The sequence below is a fragment of the Mercurialis annua genome, linkage group LG1-X (assembly GCF_937616625.2).
Source record: "Mercurialis annua linkage group LG1-X, ddMerAnnu1.2, whole genome shotgun sequence".
Taxonomy (NCBI): domain Eukaryota; kingdom Viridiplantae; phylum Streptophyta; class Magnoliopsida; order Malpighiales; family Euphorbiaceae; genus Mercurialis; species Mercurialis annua.
The window spans coordinates 7,415,171-7,437,614 of record NC_065570.1 but is presented as its reverse complement, the minus strand read 5'-3'; the positions used below and the strand labels follow the sequence as shown (position 1 = coordinate 7,437,614).

Below are 22,444 nucleotides of genomic sequence, written 5' to 3'. Positions count from 1 at the left end.
TATCGACTATCTCCTTTCTTACTTATCATTTTCTCTTCTCAATATGCATGTGCTTGATCAATAAACACTACTAAAAAAACACCGTTTTAGCGACGGATTTTAGCGACGGACGCTAAATCCGTCGCTAAAACATCAAGATAGCGACGGATTAAACGACGGAACTCAAAACTGTCGCTGTTGGCGTGAAAAAATGGGGCGGGAAAGAGCCCGCCAAGTTAGCGACGGAATGTCCGTCGCTACTCCGTCGCCAATGTGGCGGGAGTTTGGCGGGAAGAGTTGTCGCCTGGTTTTTTGGTCAATTTTAGCGACGGATGATCATATCCGTCGCTAACGTTGAGCTGTACTAAAACGCACCGTTTCAGCCTCATTTTTAGCGACGGATTTTTGACGATCCGTCGCTAAATTGTGAAGCTGAAACGCTTCGTTTCATTTAATTGATTTTAGCGACGGATTTAATAATCCGTCGCTAAAATCAATTAAAATCCACGAGCAGAACCCTTCTTCCTCACTTCTGTTTCTGTTCTTATTTTTCAAAACCGCCGTTTCTCCTTCTCCGGTGCCAATTTCCGCCGTCAGTTCACCGTGGTATCACCGTCGGTAGGCTCTATTTCACCCTTTAATCTCCATTAACGTCTTTTTATTGTATTTATTTGTTTTTTTTTGTTGTTAGATTGATTATTCGCTGCCCTCATCCTTCATCGTCCTCCGCCGCCGTGAATCCGCCTCTGCCGTCTACATTCCGCCCCCGCTGTCCAGTTAAAGGTTAGGGTTTTGAAAATATAATTTTTATTTATTTTCAGTTTATATTAATTAAATTGTTAATATAAAGTAATAATTGTTAATTAGATTAATTTACTAATTGATTAGGTTAGGTAATTGTCTAGTTATTAATTCTGAATTAATTTAAATTAGGTTATTTATTTTAATTATTACATAAATTGTTTCATTTTAGGTTATTTATTTTAATTAGATTATTAGTTTAGGTTACTTAGTTTAATTAGAATATAATTTTAGGTTATTTGTTCACTTTTGGTTATTTATTAATTTTTGATTTATAAAATCAGTTTATATTTATTAAAAATTAATTTCAAATTTTAGGTTAGATAAGATTAATAAAATGGTTCACTTTCAAACGTTTTTTTGAAATTAGTTTATTTTGTTAGGTTAACTAAAAAAAATTGGTTACGTTATATTTAATTAATATTTTGGATTATTTAATTTGCTAATTTTAACTTAATTGTTTATTTAGGGTAATATTTAGGTTAAGCTAACCCTAATTTAGGTTAATAAATTGTTTAGTTAGGATAATTGGTTAATTCTTTTGATTGGTTAATTAGTTAATTAAAATATCTAGTAGTGCTAATTTGATTAATTATTTTTGCTATAAGTGGGTTGTATTTTGGTTGGTACGAATTGTAATTTGCTTGCAGGCTTTCCCTGAAAAATGGGTGATGCTCATTTTTAGGGGAAGTGCTGCCCAAATTTTTCTAGAAATTTAACGTACTTAGTGCGTGATATATAGGTTTGATAGCCGTCAGTTGGTTGCAGCGGTCCGACATTCCTTATCGATCCTTTTTATCTGTTGCGGTTCTGCTCTCCAACAAGTAAGTACTGTTATTATTTTATTTTTTTCATTTATATTCAGTTAATTTATAAGCTCTTTAAACCTAAAATGACCTCGATTTTATTCCCACCGAATAAAATCGTAAACCTAGCCGTAGATTTCCCGTCCCGTGTGTTCAAGCGATTGAACGACACGGGATTGTACAGTTTGTACAGTTTGTAAAACTGGTCCTCCCGTAGCTCGATCACGAAATTATATATGTCTAGTAGCGGTAGAAAAATATTCGGTTGTTTTCCAGCGTTTGTTCTCCGGGTGGATGTATAATATATGTTTTGTAACGCTTATTCCTCGCGGAATATATAATTAGCGTTACACCACATATACTAAATATCGCACTGAAGGAGAACGACGCCGGAAGGCTGCCGAATATTTTCTCCGTTGCTAGGCATATATCGTGGCCGAGTTAAGGGGCGCTAGTTTTGCGAATGGGATAGGTCCATACCTTTAATGCAGTCAATTACATTGACTTTGCTATTTCCGAGCGAGAACCCCTCCTAATTATCCGTGCTACAGTAATGGATACAGACCGAAGTTGGATGTATAAGCGGCTGCAGGGCGGGTTGCTATACCCAGGTTTTGACGAGCGCGTGCAGGAATTTGTTAATTTTGCTTTACGTCATCCCGCGTGTATGAGTGGGCCCGAGATTAAATGCCCATGTCCTAGGGCAAGATGTAAAAATACGAGTTATCGAGACGTCGAAACAGTGAAGCTGCACATTCTGCAGAAAGGGTTTATGGCAGATTATAAAGTCTGGGTTTTTCATGGGGAGGGAAATGTTTTAGATCCTCGTCCCGTTGCACAGATGCCGGAGTATGACATTGACATGGAAAATGAGGAGGAAGACGATTTCAGCTCCGTTCAGAGAATGGTTATCGATGCTGCTGGTCCAGAAGTAGTGTTCACGGAGGAGGAACCGAATAATGAAGCTAAACATTTTTATAATATGATGCGTGCAGCTGAAGAACCTGTATACCCCGGTAGTAGCAAACACTCTCCTTTGTCTGCGGCAGTTAAAATGTTGGACATCAAATGTCGACATAGTGGGTCAGTGGCTTTAGTAGATGATGTGACCGAATTTATACAAGAGCTGCTTCCAGAGGACAACAAGATGCCGAAGAACTTTGCCGAAATAAAGAAGATGGTTAGAGGTCTTGGGTTGCCGGTTGAAGTTATCGATTGCTGTTTACGCAACTGTATGATTTATTGGGGGTCAGACGCGGATTTAACGCGATGCAAAATTTGCGATCACGAACGGTGGAAACCGGCCCCTAACGGAAATTCTGCGAAAAGACGAGTTAACGTCCCATATAGGAAAATGTTTTATTTTCCTATAACTCCGAGATTGCAGAGGTTGTACGCTTCTAAAGCCACTGCCAAGCATATGACGTGGCACGCTGAACACGAAATGGTTGATGGAAAGATGTGTCACCCGTCAGATTCCCCGGCGTGGAAACATTTTAGTGAATTGCATACAGAGTTTGCGGAAGAAATTCGAAATATCAGACTAGGCTTGTGTACTGATGGGTTTCAACCATTTGGGGCCTTCGGGCAGAATTATTCATCATGGCCAGTAATTTTGACACCTTACAATCTCCCTCCAGGAATGTGTATGAAAGATGAGTTCATGTTTTTAACTGTTATTGTCCCTGGGCCTCGAAATCCTAAACATCAAATGGATATTTTCCTGCAGCCGTTGATAGCTGAGCTAAACCAACTTTGAGAATTTGGAGTCCAGACATTAGACGTTCATAGGCGACAAAATTTTCAAATGAAAGCGGCACTGATGTGGACAATTAATGATTTTCCCGCTTATTCAATGTTGGCTGGCTGGAACACATCTGGGAGACTGGCTTGCCCTCACTGCATGGAAAATACAGATGCTTTCACGCTGAAAGGGAGTAGAAAACAGTCGTGGTTTGACTGCCACAGAAAGTTCTTGCCTCGTGGTCACCCGTACCGTCGTAACACAACTCAATTCCGTAAAGGGAAAACCGTAAACAAAGAATTCGGACACCCAAAAACCGGAGAAGAATTGTTGGCAGAGGTGGACAGTCTGGGGTTTATGAAGGCATATGAATTTGGGGCTGAGAAAAATAATGCTGCGAAGTCGGAAAATTATGGTTGGAATAAAAAAAGTATTTTCTGGGATTTGCCGTATTGGAAAACAAATCTCATTCGTCACAATCTCGATGCCATGCACATTGAGAAAAACGTATTCGGCAACATTTTCAATACGGTACTAAATGTTCCCGGGAAAACGAAAGACCATGCAAAATCTAGAGAAGAGTTGAATGACATATGTGATCGGCCTGAGTTAGCTAAAGATCCGGTTACTGGGAGATTTCCTAAGGCGATGTATGCTTTGGACAGGGACGGGAAAAAATCTTTACTTGAGTGGATTAAGTTAATAAGGTTTCCAGATGGCTACGCGTCCAACTTGTCCAGATGTGTTGATACAATCGGTCTGAAAATGCATGGAATGAAAAGTCACGACTGCCACATTTTTATGCAAAGACTTCTGCCAATCGCTCTCCGTGAGCTATTACCGAAGGAAGTCTGGGAGCCTTTAACAGAGCTGAGTATCTTCTTTCGTGAGTTAACCTCCACGTCTCTAACAGAGATAGATCTAGATCGTATGAGGCTGGAAATCCCAAAGATACTGTGCAAGCTGGAACGTATTTTTCCGCCCAGCTTTTTTGACTCCATGGAACATCTACCCGTACATCTGCCGTACGAAGCTATGATGGCAGGTCCGGTTCAGTATCGCTGGATGTATCCATTTGAAAGGTAAAGTAATTGAATTTTCTCAATTCTGTGTAGCAGTATATGTATTGACATGTCATGTTCACTAACTGAGGAATGTGGAATCAGATATTTGAGAAAGCTGGAAAAAAAAGTCAGCAATAAAGGGAGGGTGGAAGGAAGCATCGGTAGCGGATACTTGAATGAAGAAACCGCAAAATTTGCAGCTTATTACTTTTCAGAAGGTGACCCAATGATACCTGAGCGGCCGCAAAGGAATGAAGTTTATGACATTGAAGTCGATGACGATGTCGACAGACTATCTATTTTCAAGCCGCACGGGCAATCAGTGGGTGCTTGCCGCAAGAGATATCTTGAAGATTCTGAGATTGTTGCTGCTCGGACATATGTTCTGTTGAATTGTTCAGAAATTGAAAATTACAGAGAGTAAGCTTTAATACAGTTGTCAATGTCATATCCAATAATTATTCAGCTTGTAATAATTGTTTTCTTCTTAACTAAGGGTTTTCGAAGGCGAGTTGCGCAGAGAAAACCCTGAAATCACCATCTCTCAAATTGAAGCGAAGTTCGAGAGTCAATTTGCCTACTGGTTTCAACAATACGTATGTATTTTACAAAATACTTTTCGATTCTTTCAATAAAAAGTTCTGATTTATAATACACTTTTACGCTACAGGTGCAAGATCCAACTGTTTGTACTAATCCCTTTATTCTTAGTCTCGCTAAAGGACCTCTTAGATCAGTAAGAACATTTAAGGGGTACCGTGTAAACGGATTTAAGTTTCAGACTCAAGCTTATGGGGAGGAACAGCTTACTACGAATAGTGGAGTCTGCGTGAAGGGAACTCAATATGTCGACAGCGAAAATGACTTTTATGGAGTTCTGACAGACATAATTGAGCTGGAGTATCCGGCTCTTCCAATGAAGACGACTGTCTTATTTAAATGCGAGTGGTTTGACCCAACACGAAATTCTGGCACAATTAGTAACAAAAAATACAACATGGTGGATATTAATAACAGAAGGAGATACAATAAGTATGAACCATTCATCTTAGCCGAACAGGCCGACCAGGTTCATTACCTGCCATATCCTAGTAAAAGAATGGATAAATTAAATTGGTGGGCAGTTTGCAGGACAAAGGCAAGATCTGAACTTGACATGCCCGAGGGGATTATCCCGGCTTTTCAAGACGTGATAGAAGAAAATCCTCTCATTGTTGCAACGGACGACAATTCGACATATTTAGCTGATGACAACGGAGAAGCTGAAGAAGATGCGTTGTTCGTGCCTCCTGATGAAACAGAATCTGACTTTATCGCATCCTCATCAGATGAAGATGAAATTGAAGAACTTTAGTAGCTTAGAGTATTTTATGTATTAGCATGTTTCTTAATTATAATTATGTTTTATAATTATTTATTCAAGTGTACTATTTTAAATTGAATTCATATTTCTTAGTTATATGTTTCACGTATGTAGTTTTATAATGTGTTGTTTAGTTTTGGAACAATTAACTTGACAATTAGTGCAGGTATGAGGGGTCGAGGCTCAGGCGGAGGCTCAGGCCGAGGATCAGGCCGAGGATCAGGCCGAGGATCAGGCCGAGGATCAGGCCGAGGATCAGGCCGAGGACGGGGGGACCCTACCGAGCCCGTTGAGGAGCAGCATCGTGAGGAGGCTGGAGGACCTGTTCAGCCTTTGCAGGAGCGTGAGGCAGGCGAGCCCCCGGCCATTTTGGACAACCAGGGTAGGGCGATGGTTCGTCCGGACCCTAGCAGGTATGATTAAAGTTTTTTTAATTTTTTTGATTTTTAGTATGGAATTAATATGTATGTAAAGTAAATTATGCTTATTAAATCACAGGACAATGTTGCTGGACTTTGGGCCTGTTTCTCGGGCTATCCGGGATATTTTCAGGCAGTGCTGGTTCGAGACTGGATCAGCATGGCGCTTTCTGACAGCGGATCAGAGGGAGTTCTATTTTCAGGAATTTCAGGTAATTAAATTTTCAGTTTAATATATTTAAGTTTTAGTATTTGTGAAAATTCTAACTCAAAGCTCATGTTATTACTGTTTGCAGAAGAAGTTCTGGTGGGATGACTCTGCGTACAGCGAGAAGGTAATCAGACGGGTCTTCATGACCCATGCAGCCACCCGGTACAAAGACAACATCCACAAGATGAGGAAAATGCAAAAGAAGCATACATCTGTGAATCAGGAGATCTGGGAAGCCTGGAATGCATTTTGGGACACAGAGAAGGAGAAAAAGAAGTCAGAGACAGCTCGGGCAAACCGGATGAGTGAGCCTGCGGGCCCCGGTTCTGGTCCTGTCCGCCATACCAAGGATCTCGCTCTGCTATCAAGCATATGGATGTGATGGTTTGTTTCTAATCAGTAATTAAATTACTTAAATAACGTATTTGTTTTATTTTAATACTTAATAAATCTGTATTTTTCTGATAGGCTAAGGAGCTCGGCCGGAAGCCGACTGCGACAGAGCTGTACAGTCGCCTTCATAAAACGAAGGCTGAGAAGAAACCAGTCGACAAGAGGGTTCAGGATATGACTGTAAGTCCTTATCACATTAAAATTCTATAAGTTGTGTATATAGGCTTAAGTGTTGAATATATTATATATGAAGTGTTAAACTGTATAGGCTTAACGTTTGTGTAATTAGAACTTAATATATTTGGTTGGTTGGGTTATATATTGTAATTTGCTGTAATTTGCTTGCAGGACTTCCCTGAAAAATGGGTGATGTTCATATTACAGAGGAAATGCTGCCGAAATTTCCTGAATAATTAGAATTATTTATAAATTGTTATGTTTTTTTATTTGTTATAAAACTAAACTGATATGTTTTGTAATTGTTTTGTACCTAGGACGCCATCGCTGAGAGGCTTGCTGCTGCGACACAGTCGCCGACCGGAGAGGGGAGCACCTCGAGTCCTGTGGATGAGACGCAGATATTTATGGATATCGAGGGCGTCAACAAGAAGCATCGGGTGTACGGCCTGGATTCGGCTACCAGCAGATATGTAGGCCCGAGTATCAGACCGCAGAGAGGCAGCTCTTCACGGACATCACAGCAGGCGGATGAGGAGGTCGAGCGCCGTGTGCAGGCCGGCATCCAGGAGGGCCTGCGGCAGGTTGAGCAGCGGTTGGCGGCGCAGCAGGCCAGCATGGCACAGATGATACGTGATGAGATTGCACGGATGATGCCGAATCTCCCACCAGAGTATCAGCCACAGTTTCCCCCTCCTCCGCCAGACGGTGGCGATACTACAGATTTGTAGTTTCCTGTTTATTTTGTTTTCTAAAATATATTATGTACGATGTTTTTTTTCAGACAACGTTTTATGTATAATTTGATATTTTATTTTATATATATATACTTTTATTCAGTTTCAAATAGGTGTAATCTAAAATAAAATTTAATTATTGTATTTAGCAGGTTTTAAACATCAGTGAAACAAAAAAACAACAGAAAACGGCAGAAATTTGCCAAAATAATACAAAATTGGCGACGGAATTGTCAGGTTTAGCGACGGAAATATCCGTCGCTATAATGAACACAGTGAGACGAACTGTGACCGGTTAGCGACGGAAATATCCGTCGCTAACCGGTCACATTTAGCGACGGATAATCCGTCGCTAATATATCTATATCCGTCGCCAATTAGTCTCAGAATTCGTCTCCAAATGAGACTAATTGGCGACGGATTGGCAAATTTGGCGACGGAAATTCCGTCGCTAACTTTGCCACGGATTGAAAATGTTGGTCGCTACTTGTTTAGCGACCAACATTGTGGCGACGGACTTAATCCGTCGCCATTCCGTCGCTAATCACCATTAGCGACGGAATGCAAGGGTTTAGCGACGGAATATTCCGTCGCTAAACCACTGTTTTTTAGTAGTGAAAGTGCGCACATAGTGTCATAGATGCCCAATAAGTAGCACGTTCCATTAGATCCATAATAGTGTTGAAAACCATTCAGATGCAATGTGATTAAATAAAGCATCTCAATTTTAAAACAATACACTTTATTAATATTCAATAGTAAATATATAAACTCACACTTATTTTGTTAAACTCTAAAATCGTTCCTATTAAGTATTGCTCTGATCTCGAGACTTTTGAACTCGTCGGATCTATCAATATCTTAACATATAAGGATAACGTTCTAACTCTACAATTGACTATAGACTCGGACCAATCACAACATTACATAACAGTAACACGTATACCCTTATTCACGTTCTCATACTGTTTCTCGCTAACTGATAGTCGATCTAATTTGTTTTCAAAAACACTTTAGAATTTTTTTCACAGTCTTGTCGACCAAATTCGTAAACTCCGGTTCTGACATTTTAAACTCATTTTCTCAAAATACATTTCTCTTTACGTCAACCAAATGTAATGACTCAAGACTTGACGTAAAAATCAATCATAACCCCTCGGCCGAGGCCACATGCTCTTTAGGCCTGATTGTTAACATTTCAAACGTCATATAACCAACTGAAAACATTTCATAATCATTAATAAAAAACAACGTTTGAAAACAATTTGAAGCCTAACTGATAATTCTAAGTTAACGTCAAACGCTTGTAAGCTTAACACAATATTTTTATATCGTAATCAGACATTTCATCCCATAAACATCATTAAGGAAGCTTAAAAGTTATTTGGCAACGTTCAGTTTGCGTTACGTAAATCTCGTCAAAATCTCGTTGTCAACACAAATATCCCTAAATCGTGCGAATCTCACAATTTCCATCGAACGCGCAAAAATTATCAATTTACACATTAAAATTATTCTTATTACAACCACTAAATAATACAACTCAAATCGTTAACGTGTTTATATGTTAGCTCATGTTTCATCGAAATCGGCGAATCATCGACGTTTTCTTTGTAATCGTCAATGACAGAACTTCACATTTTTTGCGATTTTGACCTAACTCTTATATTACAGCGTTATCACATCAGCTTTGTAATCGATATATCATATTCTAGAATAATTATACCACACAACCGTTACGTCATGTCATTGCAACAAACCAATAATCAGTTAGCCATGTGAAAAATTGAATGATAAAAAAAATAAGTAATAATTAAAAGATTTCCTATCAGAAATATTCATTGGCTTGACGTAAAAATGACGTGGCACAACGGTTGTATGGTATAAACACTCTATATTCTAACAGTCGTATTAACCATTATTAACTTCACTTTTAGAACGTCGACGACTGGAAACATGTTTAAATATTTAGGCTACTGGACAATCTTTTAAATCCAAAAATGGATTTTATTGACCAATAAAAGTAGAGCGAAATTATTAATTTTGTTTTTAAGATGATGGATTCATTATAGGAAAAAGAAGATCTGACAAAAAATATCCTACGGCCAGAAATGGTCTAAGCCGTAGCACTCTCGCCCCGTAAGTCGTGTCAAAAGGTGGTAAAAGTACTGCAAAACTCAGCTGCCATTAAGTGCGTGGAGCAGCGGCGTGCCAGTCGCCAGATCAACCTCATTATTTTCAATCCCCAAATCTACCCCTTCTTCTGGATTACTGTATTTTTTATTTAAAACAGAAAGAGTATTTGCCCCTTGAACTTTCACTATTAACACTAAAAGAAACTTTATTTTATCAATTCACTCCTTAAATTTATTAATTTTTAGCTATTATTTTTCTCAACATTGGATTACAATAATTAGTTTTTCCATGATTTTCAAAAAATTAATGATTAAATTAATTACTACCTCTGTTTCAAAACAATAGCCCCTTTTTTTATTTTTTTTATTCCAAAATAATAGTTCACTTTCTTTTTAAATCACAATTTAAAGTGTTTATTTTTTATATTGTCCTTATTATTTATTGCTATTAGCCTATACTTGTAACATTTCATAAGGGTATGATAGGAAAAATGAAGATAAATTTGTGAAAAAATAGAGCATTAATTATGTTTTTTAAACCGTGTGAAAAGAAAAAAGTGGACTATTATTTTGAAACGGAGGGAGTATTATTTTCTTTCGTTAGTCAATTCTATTGTTTAGTTTAGTCAAAAGGTTTATTTGCCAAAAACTCTTTTCCTTTTAAATAAATCTATAAAATTATTAAAAATATCAAATAAAATTTTACAATAATTTTAATTATTTTTCAACCATAATTTTGTTTATAATGTTCCAAAAAATAAAAAAAATACATATACTTCTGTTCATTAAAAAAGTTAAAATTTAATATCTTCTTGGTTTAAAATTTTAAGAATTTATAATTCAAAATTAAGTCATATTAAACAAATATATTAAATTGTAGAATTTATAAATAGAACCAAAATAAAATATATTATATCTAATTAATTTTCAAAAGATATCAAGTATAATTTATTTATTTTCTCAAACATAAATTAGAAAAATTATAAATACGTTGTTGTTGTTTATCATAATTTATTTTATATTATATTACAATTTTTTGGATTATTGTGAAAGAAAAATAAATTTATGAGTTAGGTTATTTTTATTTTTTGGAATAAATATACCAGCTTATAGAAGAGGATACTAGTAATTTCAATCAAACATCAGAGAAAAAACAATTGACCTTTAATATTATAAAAAAAAACTAGTGATTCTGACCAAATGTGAGAAGGTATAGTCGTCATCTTTAATTTTTATCAATTAAATAAAGTCATTTGCCATTCAATATAAATAGAAAAAAAATGAATTTTAAATTTTTGTAATATTTTTAAAAACTATATTTGAGGTATAATTTTTTGAATAATTTAATCTTTAAATTTGTGATTAATATTAAATAACTCGCTTTCGGTCATTTTGATCAATTTATTTTTAGATTAATTAAAGAAAATTTAAAATTTATAACAATCTAATTTTTTATTAAGTGATTTAAAAGAAAAAGATATTGTCTTTATTAGACTTAAAAAATATTTACTCCGTACCAAATTGATAAACAATTTAAGATATATTTAAATATTTAGAAAGTTAGTTTATCTAATTTTAGTATCTTTTGTTTATTTTTAATGAAATTCCATTATAATGAATGAGGATTTATAGAATAATTTATTGTTCAAACAATAACCGACTGCTTATAATTTAGAATAAAAAATTAAAATAGTGACTCTCGATTTGGACGGAGGTCATATTATACTTAAGGGTATAAACGAGTTGAGTCACTCGTGAGTTACTCGAGATCGACTCGAAAAAACTTCGAGATCGGCTCGAGTATCAATTAGTGAGACTCGTGAGACTCAGGAGCCTAAACAAGCTTGTTATAAAATAACAATAATAATTTTATTATCATTATATTAAATTTTTACACCTCAATTTTTGGGTATGCATCATAAAAACTGTTTAAATTGCATAATGTAAAGTGAAAAATAATTGAAATACATCAAATTTGATTTTTTTTCATAATTGTTTTTCATTTTTATTAAATTTAACCCGAGGTTGAGCTCGAATAGCTCAAATGTTGTTCGAGCTCGAGCTAGATTTTTAAAATTTCAGCCCGTTCAAACTCGAGTTCGAATCTGTAAAGCACATTTAAATTTGAGCTCGAGCTTGACCTAACTCGGGCTAGGCTTAGCCAGTTTACACCCCCAATTATACCAGAATGGTTTTTTTTTTTTTTTTTTTTAAGAAGAAACGCCAAAACGATGGAATGGGATTTTGCAAGAAATAATAAGGTAGATAAAGTTCATAAATGGAAAAGTATAATGACATTGGGGTCACAAATGTAATTGGAAATGATGAAGTCTGAAATTCATTAAAAGGGAGGGACCCAAGTGGGTAAATGATAGGGTAAGAGAGGGGTTAGGGTACAATTTCCAATGCCTTTCTTTTACAGCCTTCCCTATGAGTCAGTGTAGAGTTTATTGAGTCAGTGGGCAATGTCACAGAATTTGGGACTTTCCCATAAATGGCATTATTCACTATCTACCCCTCAATCATTTCCACATTTACTTAATTACCCCAAATTCATACTATTTCTTTCTTTCCTGCCAAACCTGCACCAATGCCCATTTTATGCTTTCTTAGGGTACATTTACATTTAAACATTTGCATCATTGTCATTCTCAGACATTCCACATGGTGGAGACTCTTTTTTATAAATTTGTAATGGACCCAACTATTATATGTAAAAAACAAAAATCAAATGAATTTAAAAATACTTTTAATGCTACGTATATTTTAAAATTAAAATTTTAAAATTTTAAAATAAATAAAAATAAATAACTAATATATACTTACATTTACATATTAACAAAAAATTTAATCATAATTTTTAAAAAATACTATATAAAATCATGAACTTTCATTTTTTTTTCAAATATATCACCAAATTAATTTCCGGTATATTTTTGCTGACATGTGGAATCCCACAGATTTGAAAAAAAATGAAAGGTAATAATTAGCCGGAAAATAAACGGTAATAGATTTAAAAAAACTGATAGTTCATGGTTTTATATGATAAATTTCAAAAGTCTTGATTAAATGAAATTTCGTGTGAAATTCGTGATATTTTTCTGGAATTAACCCTTAAATTTATAAGTAATATATAGATATATAATTAGTTTAATTTTAAAGTTTAGTAATTGATATGTTAGGTAATTCTGATCATCAAATTGAGTTTTTTTTAATGAATATGTTTTTTTAAAGTTTAGGTAAATGAGTTAATTTATGAAAAATATTACAATTATCTGTATTTAATGTAGTAGTAAATTTTATTTTTTCATATCTTTTATTTAATTTCTGAATGATTCCTGTTGAGGATAAACCCAACTTGTAATAGAGTGGACCTAAGTCCGAGTTATCGTACCCACAAGGAGTGAATTCAAGAGTGATTATCGATGAGAGTGATTTTAGTTGCTATTCAATTCGTTTAGCAAACATGAATATGGTTTTCAAAGTATCAAAAGTCTAAAGGTAAACAACTACTAAACTTGCAATTAAACAAGATTGAACAATAAGGATTCAACTAAGGGTAAAAACGCTTGGAGGTTGCTAGTCATGCCAAAGTCATATCTAGGTAGTTCGGGTCAAGGTGATAGGAGCTTAGGTCGGGTCAAGCTATTCTACGGAACCAATTCCGCTCTCTCGAGCCGGAAGTGAATGAGTCAAAACTTGATTAACAATTCCGAAATCTAATCCACTCTCGTGCTCATAGATTTTGATAGAGTTAATCGAGCCGACTAATCAAGCAAACTCCACAACCAAGATAGCCCTAGATCATGCTAATGCATCTAGGTCTAAAGCATGTACTCCCCTAGGTATAGTCTAATTAGTTAACTCTCGTCCTCTTAATTAAACCACATAGCAAAGAATAAGAGGCCAACCTATACTAAGCATTAAGCTCAAGAAGCACAACAACCAACATCACCCATAAACCCTAACCCTAATCACCTATTTAATCAAGCATGTCAATCATAACAACCCCCAAACAAGGGGTTTAGCTACTAATCATCATCATGGCAAAACTAATTAAGCAATAATGAAGATTAGGCATAGAGTAAAGATTAAGTACCTTGGAGTAATAAATGAACCTTAAACACATGAACAAGATAATGAAGCTTCAATTAAAAGACTAATACTTGTATTTAATAAGTTTCCCAATATAGCAAAATCTGGAAATTAGTTTGAAGAACACCAAGAACTATGAAGATCCTTTACTACTTTTAGTAAGAACAATAAGAACAATGATTTAAAGCTAGAGAGAAAGTGTTGCTACAATAATGAGATGTCTATCAATTCTCTACCAAATCATGACATAACCTAAAATAGAGATAAAAGGGTTTTTATATGTTTACAAAAGAGGAAAGAAAAACATTCACTCAAGGAGTGTTTGGCCCAAAGAAGCAAAGAGAATCAAGCCTTGAAGCATTTGAAATCAAATTTCCCCCTTTACACAAGCCTAAGCTCGAATCGAGCTTGATTTTTTGCTCCTCAAGCTCGATTCGAGCTTGAATTTCTGGAACTCAGAGTGGTGAGCTCGAATCGAGCTCCCTCTTGGCCTTGGTGAGCTCGATTCGAGCTTGGCATTACGGTTTCAGCTCCGATCTTCAAAACTTCATAACTTTGCGTAGAAATGTCCGATTGAGTCGATTCTTGAACCGTTGGAAAGCTTGGGACGTCTACTTCAACTTTCATGAAGAACACAAGTTCATTTGAGGCTTCTAGCTGGTTCCAATTTGCCAATTAGTGCAGAGGGGTCGGTTTTTCAGACTTGCAAATGAGCTTTCGCCTCTTTTCCGTCGACTTTTCCATCTTTTGTATCAAAATGCTTCCGCGATGCTCCAAAGTACCTGAAATAATAAAACATATAATAAGGCACTCGGAATACCATAAAACCGTGATAAATCATAATAAAAGCATGCGGAAACGACACCCTAAATAGGAGTAAAATACTCCTATCAAACCTCCTCACACTAAACCTTGCTTGTCCTCAAGCAAGAAATGAATCTTACTCGGAGACGCATGCTAGCTAATAACTTCAAACCCGCATATATATCATACACAATGTTCCAACTAATGAATTACCAAACGAATGATTCCCGACCTAACAACTAAGAGTGATGCAAACAAGTGAGAAATGCAATGTCAATGACATAAATTGATAGCATCAAGGTTACAATCACAGAAGCATGCTTATCGACCATTCTATATTACAAACTTGCTATCTTATGCGGGACGTGTATACAAATCGGATTCAAGCTACGTTGGGCACAACACGGCATAAATGTTCTACTACAAGCAATGGCGTATTCCTCACTAGATTTCACTCGCTCAAGATAACAAAGAGTATACAAAGAACACATGTAATAGTCACCATAGGCTTGCTCAAATTCCGGACTCCACTACTTAGTTCGGTTTTCGGCAACTATCAAATGGACTTTCAAGGGTTATAATGGGGCTAAGGGTTAGGGGTAGGTAAAAAGATAGATTTTTGCTAAAAACTTGACTTGAATAACAATTGCACTCTTTTACTTGGTCTAGCTTGGAAATTTTCATACAAGTGAACTTTTTAACAAATGAGAACTTTTCATGCCTTTGTTTATTCTTTCTTTCTTTTCTTTTCTTCAATTTCTCTCTTTTTTCTTTTGTTTTCTTTTTCATGTTTTTTTTTTATTTCTTTCTCTAAGGCATTAACTTATATTTTTAGCACTTAGTTCACTTTTTTCAATAGTTCATCAAGCTAGAGTTTCCTTATGTTTTTATATGAACTATTTCAAGTCAAGTTAGGGTGTTTTAGAGGTAAAATTTTGAAAAAGGTTGATTTGTGTGAAAATTGTGGTTTAAACAAAAAATTTGGTTAAGGCTCAAATTGTGTTATCTAGGGGAAAAGGGGTAGGCTTTTTGAGTGGGTTGGAGAAGTGTGTAATCCTAATTGCCATTATCACCTAATTGCCAAAAACTCAACAATACAATCTTGCCCGGAGATATGAGCAAGTTCTAGGACTAAACATGCAAAACACAACAACAAAATAGGCTCGAAAAAACTCAAGACTTGGGTGTGTTTTAACCAATGCTAGAACTACAACAATCATGCCACATATACCCAATTTCCTAAAATTCAACAATTTTACTACATACACATCATGTATCCGCATCAAGCTCGTTGGTCATGCATTTAGGGTCAATTGTTGCTAACAAGTGATTTCACCCTAATCTTATCAACTTATGTCATATAATTGGCATTTCACTAAGCAATCATCAACAACAATTGTTAGAACAAGAAAAACCATTCAATGATTCATTAACTAGAACATGACAATTGATATAATGCAAGTACTTGATCAACTTAGCTAACATGATACAAAATTAAGCTAAGGGTCATGCTCAAAGATTCGACCAAAATTCTCCTAAACAAAACATCAAAAACACACAAACAACTAAAATTAACAACGAAAAAGAAAAAACATCAAAACAAACAATCCTACGCAACTACATTCAATTTTCCAACCCTCCTCACACATTTCGATGCAATGTCCTCAATGCTAAGAAATTAGACAAATAAAAATTGAATTGGAGTTGAGTTTAGAAAATCAAATCTTGTGTGTTCAATCGAACACACAAAAACATAAATGAAACACTAAAAATAAGTAACAAAATATAAATGACAAGAAAAGAAATCGAACCTCTTGGGAATGCCTCCCAAGTGCGCTTGTTTTAAGTCGAAAGCTCGACTATCGATCCTCAAAATCATGGAGGATCAAAAAGAGCGACTTGCTCGCGACTTTCATCGATCAACACTCTAGGATATGGTTTGCACCATTCTCCAAGCACCTTAAAAACATCTCCATTGGCCCCCTCCAACTCAATCAAATCATTATCCAATTTGCGCCGTGTTTTAAACGGCCCGCTCCACTTAGAAATCAACTTCCCCGCTTGTGAATGTACTTGAGAGGTTCGAACTTGGACGTACTCACCAAGAGTAGCAACTTCCGTGCATATTTGTCTCTTGCTTGCGTTTGCTATCCCGTTGAGCTTCAACTTCCATGATGCCCAACGTCTTGGTTTTCCCTTGCGTGGCTTGACATGAGGTGTTGTCTTGATTTTTGCACACACAACCTCGGGTTCTTTCATAGGAACCTCCTTCATAGGCACATGGAATGTGGGCTCAATAGTATCAATCTTCATGCATTTCTCCTCCTCACACTTGCTTTTGCCATGCTTGATGTCAAACACCATGCTCTCATCATTCATTCTTAATGTTATCTTCCCCCCATTAACATCAACCAATGCTCTCCCCGTATTCAAAAAAGGACGCCCGAGAATCATGGGGCAATCTTTGTCGACCGCATAATCAAGCACAACAAAGTCCACCGGAAAGATGAACTTGCCCACTTTTACTAGCACGTCTTCCGCAACCCCGTGCGGTCTCTTGAGCGAATGGTCGGCCAATTGGAGCATCATGGAAGTTTGTTTTATCGGTTGGTTTCCACATATTTTCCTGAAAAGACACAACGGCATTAGATTTATACTTGCACCTAAATCGCAAAGACAATTAAGAGAAGTAGAAGTGCCAATTAAGCAAGGAATCGTGAAACTCCCTGTATCTTGTAGCTTGGTCGGTAGATTGCTTTGGATAATAGAACTACAACTTTCCGTTAGAGGAATTGTTCCGCCTTGTTCCCAACTTCGCTTGTTCATAATTATGTCTTTCAAGAACTTAGCGTATTGGGGCATCTCTCGCAAGGCATCCCCTAGGCTCATGCTTATTTGAAGTTTCTTGAATATTTCAAGAAACTTATGAAACTTTTCATTATCCGGAGCCTTTCTCAACCGGCTTGGGAATGGTATTTTAGGCACAAAAGGTGGTGGTGGTGGTGGCCTCACATATGGTTCTTCAACATCAATATCAATAGCCACCTCCTCACACGACTTTGGTAGCTCTTGACTAGAGCTTGCAACATCTATTACCACTTGAGGCTCAACCTCCACAATCATTGGCCTCTTGCCATTAGCTTTTTCAAGATCCTTATCATGATCAACATCAAGGACTCTACCGCTTCGAAGTTCCACAACTTTGATGGCTTTCACATGCTCTCTAGGATTGTTTTCCGTAGTAGAGGGCAATCCCCCTTGAGGTCTACCTTGAAGCGAAAGTGCCATTTGTGAGATTTGAGTCTCTAAGTGATGGATGGTGGAAGCTTGGTTCTTCTCCCTTTGCCTATTTTCATTGTGAAGTTGCCTATTTTCAACCTCCATCTTTTCAAATTTCTCCATCAATTTGGCAAGCATGTTTCCCTCATCCGTGTTCCTTGGTTGTTGGAAACCGGGAGGGTATTGTGGTCTACCACCATAATTATTCCCTTGGTGTTGGTTGTTGTGGTATTGACCTTGTGGTTGTTGTTGATATTGAGGTCTATTTCCTCCTTGAAAACTAGGACCCGCTTGGTTGGAGGCTTGAGCATTGCCTTGACCTTCTTGGTTTCTCCATCCAAAGTTAGGATGATTCCTCCATCCGGGGTTGTAGGTATTAGAGTACGGGTCATTAGCTTGCCCTTGGCCCCCAACATAGTTCACTTGCTCACTCCAAGCTTTCCCCGTGGCATAACACTCCCCACTACTATGGTTGTAGTCCCCACAATGCTCACATCCCACTTGAACATAGGCGACCGGTGCGTTTCTTGGAGCAACTTGTTTCTTGAGGGCATCCACTTGTGCTTGTAGAGAAGCATTAGTTGCTTTTATGGCCTCCATTTCCCTCACTTGATCAAGAGTCATTACCGACTTTTGAGTAGATGGCGCTCTTCTATCAATAGGGCCCCAAGTGCTACTAACTATCGCCAACTTTTCCACCAATTCTAGTGCCTCTTCATACGTCTTTTGCATTAGTGATCCGCCCGAAGCCGCATCAATTGTTGCTCTAGTAGTAATAGTCGTCCCATCATAGAAGATTTGGATCACATGCTCTTTATTGAGCCGATGATGGGGGACACTCCTTTGTAAATCCTTGAAACGCTCCCATGCCTCATAAAGTGACTCCCCTTCAAATTGAATAAATTCAAGAATATCCTTGGTCAACTTTGTAGTCTTGCCATGAGGGAAATATTTGTTGAGAAACGCTTGAGCCAACTCTCTCCAATTGTGGATGGATTCGTTGGGTAGAGAGTGAAGCCATAAGCTAGCCTTGTCCCTTAAAGAGAAGGGGAACATTCTCAACTTGATTTGATCCGCGGTTATCCCATGAAGCTTGAACGTATTGAGTACACCCAAGAATTTGGCGATGTGCGCATTGGGATCCTCTTGACTCAACCCGTAAAATGCACAACGATTCTCTAAAAGTTGTATCGTACTTGGCTTGATCTCAAAGGTTGCCGCTTGAACCGGCATTGCAAAACATCCAAACGTGGCATTATCCACATTCGGCAAAAAGAATTCGCCTAAAGTTTGTCTTGGTTGATTGTGCACTTGTGGATGCAAGTGGGGTCGATCATCCCTTGGGCGTTCTTGATGCCTTTGGCGATTCACATTCTCAAGTGGGGGAGGAGGCGGATAATGTTGTTCCGCTCCTTCCACTTGAGGATTGAACCGCTCACCTTCCTCAAAATCTTCATTCTCATTTTCCATGATAGCGGGTCTACGATTTTCCCGCCTCACACTTCTTTCAAAGCCCCCGAGCTTGTCTTGAAACGGTTCTAGTGGAAGATTAGCCCTTCGTGTATTGTGCATACACTATAGTTGATATCCTACACAAACAACAACAAGCAAACCACGCGTAACCCGGAAAAAAGCAAAAACAAACAATTGTAACAAAAACAGAAAATAAAACTAACTCGACCGAACTACAACTAATTTCAATCAATCAATAAACACTCGTCACTCCCCGGCAACGGCGCCAAAAACTTGTTGAGGATAAACCCAACTTGTAATAGAGTGGACCTAAGTCCGAGTTATCGTACCCACAAGGAGTGAATTCAAGAGTGATTATCGATGAGAGTGATTTTAGTTGCTATTCAATTCGTTTAGCAAACATGAATATGGTTTTCAAAGTATCAAAAGTCTAAAGGTAAACAACTACTAAACTTGCAATTAAACAAGATTGAACAATAAGGATTCAACTAAGGGTAAAAACGCTTGGAGGTTGCTAGTCATGCCAAAGTCATATCTAGGTAGTTCGGGTCAAGGTGATAGGAGCTTAGGTCGGGTCAAGCTATTCTACGGAACCAATTCCGCTCTCTCGAGCCGGAAGTGAATGAGTCAAAACTTGATTAACAATTCCGAAATCTAATCCACTCTCGTGCTCATAGATTTTGATAGAGTTAATCGAGCCGACTAATCAAGCAAACTCCACAACCAAGATAGCCCTAGATCATGCTAATGCATCTAGGTCTAAAGCATGTACTCCCCTAGGTATAGTCTAATTAGTTAACTCTCGTCCTCTTAATTAAACCACATAGCAAAGAATAAGAGGCCAACCTATACTAAGCATTAAGCTCAAGAAGCACAACAACCAACATCACCCATAAACCCTAACCCTAATCACCTATTTAATCAAGCATGGCAATCATAACAACCCCCAAACAAGGGGTTTAGCTACTAATCATCATCATGGCAAAACTAATTAAGCAATAATGAAGATTAGGCATAGAGTAAAGATTAAGTACCTTGGAGTAATAAATGAACCTTAAACACATGAACAAGATAATGAAGCTTCAATTAAAAGACTAATACTTGTATTTAATAAGTTTCCCAATATAGCAAAATCTGGAAATTAGTTTGAAGAACACCAAGAACTATGAAGATCCTTTACTACTTTTAGTAAGAACAATAAGAACAATGATTTAAAGCTAGAGAGAAAGTGTTGCTACAATAATGAGATGTCTATCAATTCTCTACCAAATCATGACATAACCTAAAATAGAGATAAAAGGGTTTTTATATGTTTACAAAAGAGGAAAGAAAAACATTCACTCAAGGAGTGTTTGGCCCAAAGAAGCAAAGAGAATCAAGCCTTGAAGCATTTGAAATCAAATTTCCCCCTTTACACAAGCCTAAGCTCGAATCGAGCTTGATTTTTTGCTCCTCAAGCTCGATTCGAGCTTGAATTTCTGGAACTCAGAGTGGTGAGCTCGAATCGAGCTCCCTCTTGGCCTTGGTGAGCTCGATTCGAGCTTGGCATTACGGTTTCAGCTCCGATCTTCAAAACTTCATAACTTTGCGTAGAAATGTCCGATTGAGTCGATTCTTGAACCGTTGGAAAGCTTGTGACGTCTACTTCAACTTTCATGAAGAACACAAGTTCATTTGAGGCTTCTAGCTGGTTCCAATTTGCCAATTAGTGCAGAGGGGTCGGTTTTTCAGACTTGCAAATGAGCTTTCGCCTCTTTTCCGTCGACTTTTCCATCTTTTGTATCAAAATGCTTCCGCGATGCTCCAAAGTACCTGAAATAATAAAACATATAATAAGGCACTCGGAATACCATAAAACCGTGATAAATCATAATAAAAGCATGCGGAAACGACACCCTAAATAGGAGTAAAATACTCCTATCAATTCCATCATAATTAATGAGGATATAACTGTTTAATAAACCAAATATGCGTATCAAATTTGAGATGAAATGAGTACTTTGTTGCTTGTTGTTAGAATGGACTATTATTGTGACTCCTTCATTCTATCATCTTTCTTCTCCTTAATCTCCAAACCGTTAATTGATAAATTTATAAACAAAAATCGAATACCAAAATGGACTATCAAATTCAGTACTTATCATTGTGTAGAAAGCAACTTCTTGATTGTTTTTGATAAGTTTTTAACTAATTTTCGTGTATTTTTTAGGCCAAAATTATAGAATCAGAAGCACTAAATATTCAATAATCATCACTCGCCATTAAAAACCGCACGAAAACTACGGTCGAAATTGAGGAGTAGCGGCGAATTTTGAATTTCACTGTAAATTTAGTGTCGACGAGTGATGGTGAGTGAAAGGTATCAAAATATTTAGCAAAGTGAGGTGCACCTCTCTATAAAATTTGGCGGTAGTATGTTACCAATAAATTGCACGTATAATAGCCAAATTAAAAAAATATATTTGTAAATTTTAACTTTTAAACAATATTTTTGAAAACCGTTAAGTGGTAGTTTTGCAAATGCAAATTTTGTATCTATTTCTACTAATGTTATATATTTGAGTGTTTATCCAATGCATTAGATGTGTAATGTCATAATTACAACAAGTCAATGGGGATTTGCGATAGAGAATATTTCATTTATTACTTAATTTTTTTATTATGATTTTTTCCACATGGCTAACGCACAATTGGTTTGTTGCATGAATGACATGCCGCAACGGTTACGTGCAATAATTTTTCTATATATTTTTATGATAAAACCTAGTATCACTTCTCTTTATAAAAAGTGATGAATTTGAACTTTTTTTATTTAAAAAGTAAGATTTTAAATAACAAAAGATTTAAAGGATTTTAAATTTTACGGATTTTCATAATATTTTTTCTTATTAAATAATATTTTTTGTTTAAAACTATCTAAAATTTTTCAATTCAAACAGTGCAGTATTATATTACAAGACCATT

General features: G+C 36.6%; 3 protein-coding genes and 1 non-coding gene across 4 annotated transcripts; 3 read left to right on the top strand and 1 right to left on the bottom strand.

Moving 5' to 3' along the window:
- Positions 1-3,441: 3,441 nt before the first annotated feature.
- Positions 3,442-5,748, top strand: LOC126686940 (uncharacterized). The gene is made up of 5 exons (XM_056104949.1): positions 3,442-3,760; positions 3,890-4,286; positions 4,446-4,814; positions 4,891-4,990; positions 5,065-5,748. Exons 1-5 carry the CDS (start codon positions 3,442-3,444, stop codon positions 5,746-5,748), a joined length of 1,869 nt encoding a protein of 622 aa, XP_055960924.1.
- Positions 5,749-6,336: 588 nt separating this feature from the next.
- On the top strand, positions 6,337-7,688 carry LOC126686857 (uncharacterized). Its single transcript, XM_056104942.1, has 4 exons — positions 6,337-6,366; positions 6,473-6,721; positions 6,856-6,960; positions 7,275-7,688. Exons 1-4 carry the CDS (start codon positions 6,337-6,339, stop codon positions 7,686-7,688), a joined length of 798 nt encoding a protein of 265 aa, XP_055960917.1.
- Positions 7,689-13,969: 6,281 nt separating this feature from the next.
- On the bottom strand, positions 13,970-21,397 carry LOC126666287 (uncharacterized). Its single transcript, XM_056105786.1, has 2 exons — positions 16,540-21,397; positions 13,970-14,706 (listed from the first exon to the last, which is right to left on the bottom strand). The coding sequence occupies exon 1, from the start codon at positions 19,577-19,579 to the stop codon at positions 16,604-16,606; it is 2,976 nt and encodes a 991-aa protein (XP_055961761.1). The 5' UTR covers positions 19,580-21,397; the 3' UTR covers positions 13,970-14,706; positions 16,540-16,603.
- Positions 18,828-18,934, top strand: LOC126666459 (small nucleolar RNA R71). The gene has a single exon (XR_007637957.1). It is a non-coding gene; the product is annotated as a small nucleolar RNA R71 (small nucleolar RNA).
- Positions 21,398-22,444: the final 1,047 nt, after the last annotated feature.

Excerpts from the sequence above, each read along its gene's own strand:
- LOC126686940 (XM_056104949.1), top strand. The coding sequence starts at position 3,442 with ATGTTGGCTGGCTGGAACACATCTGGGAGACTGGCTTGCCCTCACTGC. Across the intron at positions 3,761-3,889 it reads TTATGGTTGGAATAAAAAAA|ACCATGCAAAATCTAGAGAA; the intron begins GTATTTTCTGGG and ends GGAAAACGAAAG. Across the intron at positions 4,815-4,890 it reads GAAATTGAAAATTACAGAGA|GGTTTTCGAAGGCGAGTTGC; the intron begins GTAAGCTTTAAT and ends TTCTTAACTAAG.
- LOC126686857 (XM_056104942.1), top strand. The coding sequence starts at position 6,337 with ATGGCGCTTTCTGACAGCGGATCAGAGGGA. Across the intron at positions 6,367-6,472 it reads CTGACAGCGGATCAGAGGGA|AAGAAGTTCTGGTGGGATGA; the intron begins GTTCTATTTTCA and ends TACTGTTTGCAG. Across the intron at positions 6,961-7,274 it reads AGAGGGTTCAGGATATGACT|GACGCCATCGCTGAGAGGCT; the intron begins GTAAGTCCTTAT and ends TTTTGTACCTAG.
- LOC126666287 (XM_056105786.1), bottom strand. The coding sequence starts at position 19,579 with ATGCACAATACACGAAGGGCTAATCTTCCACTAGAACCGTTTCAAGAC.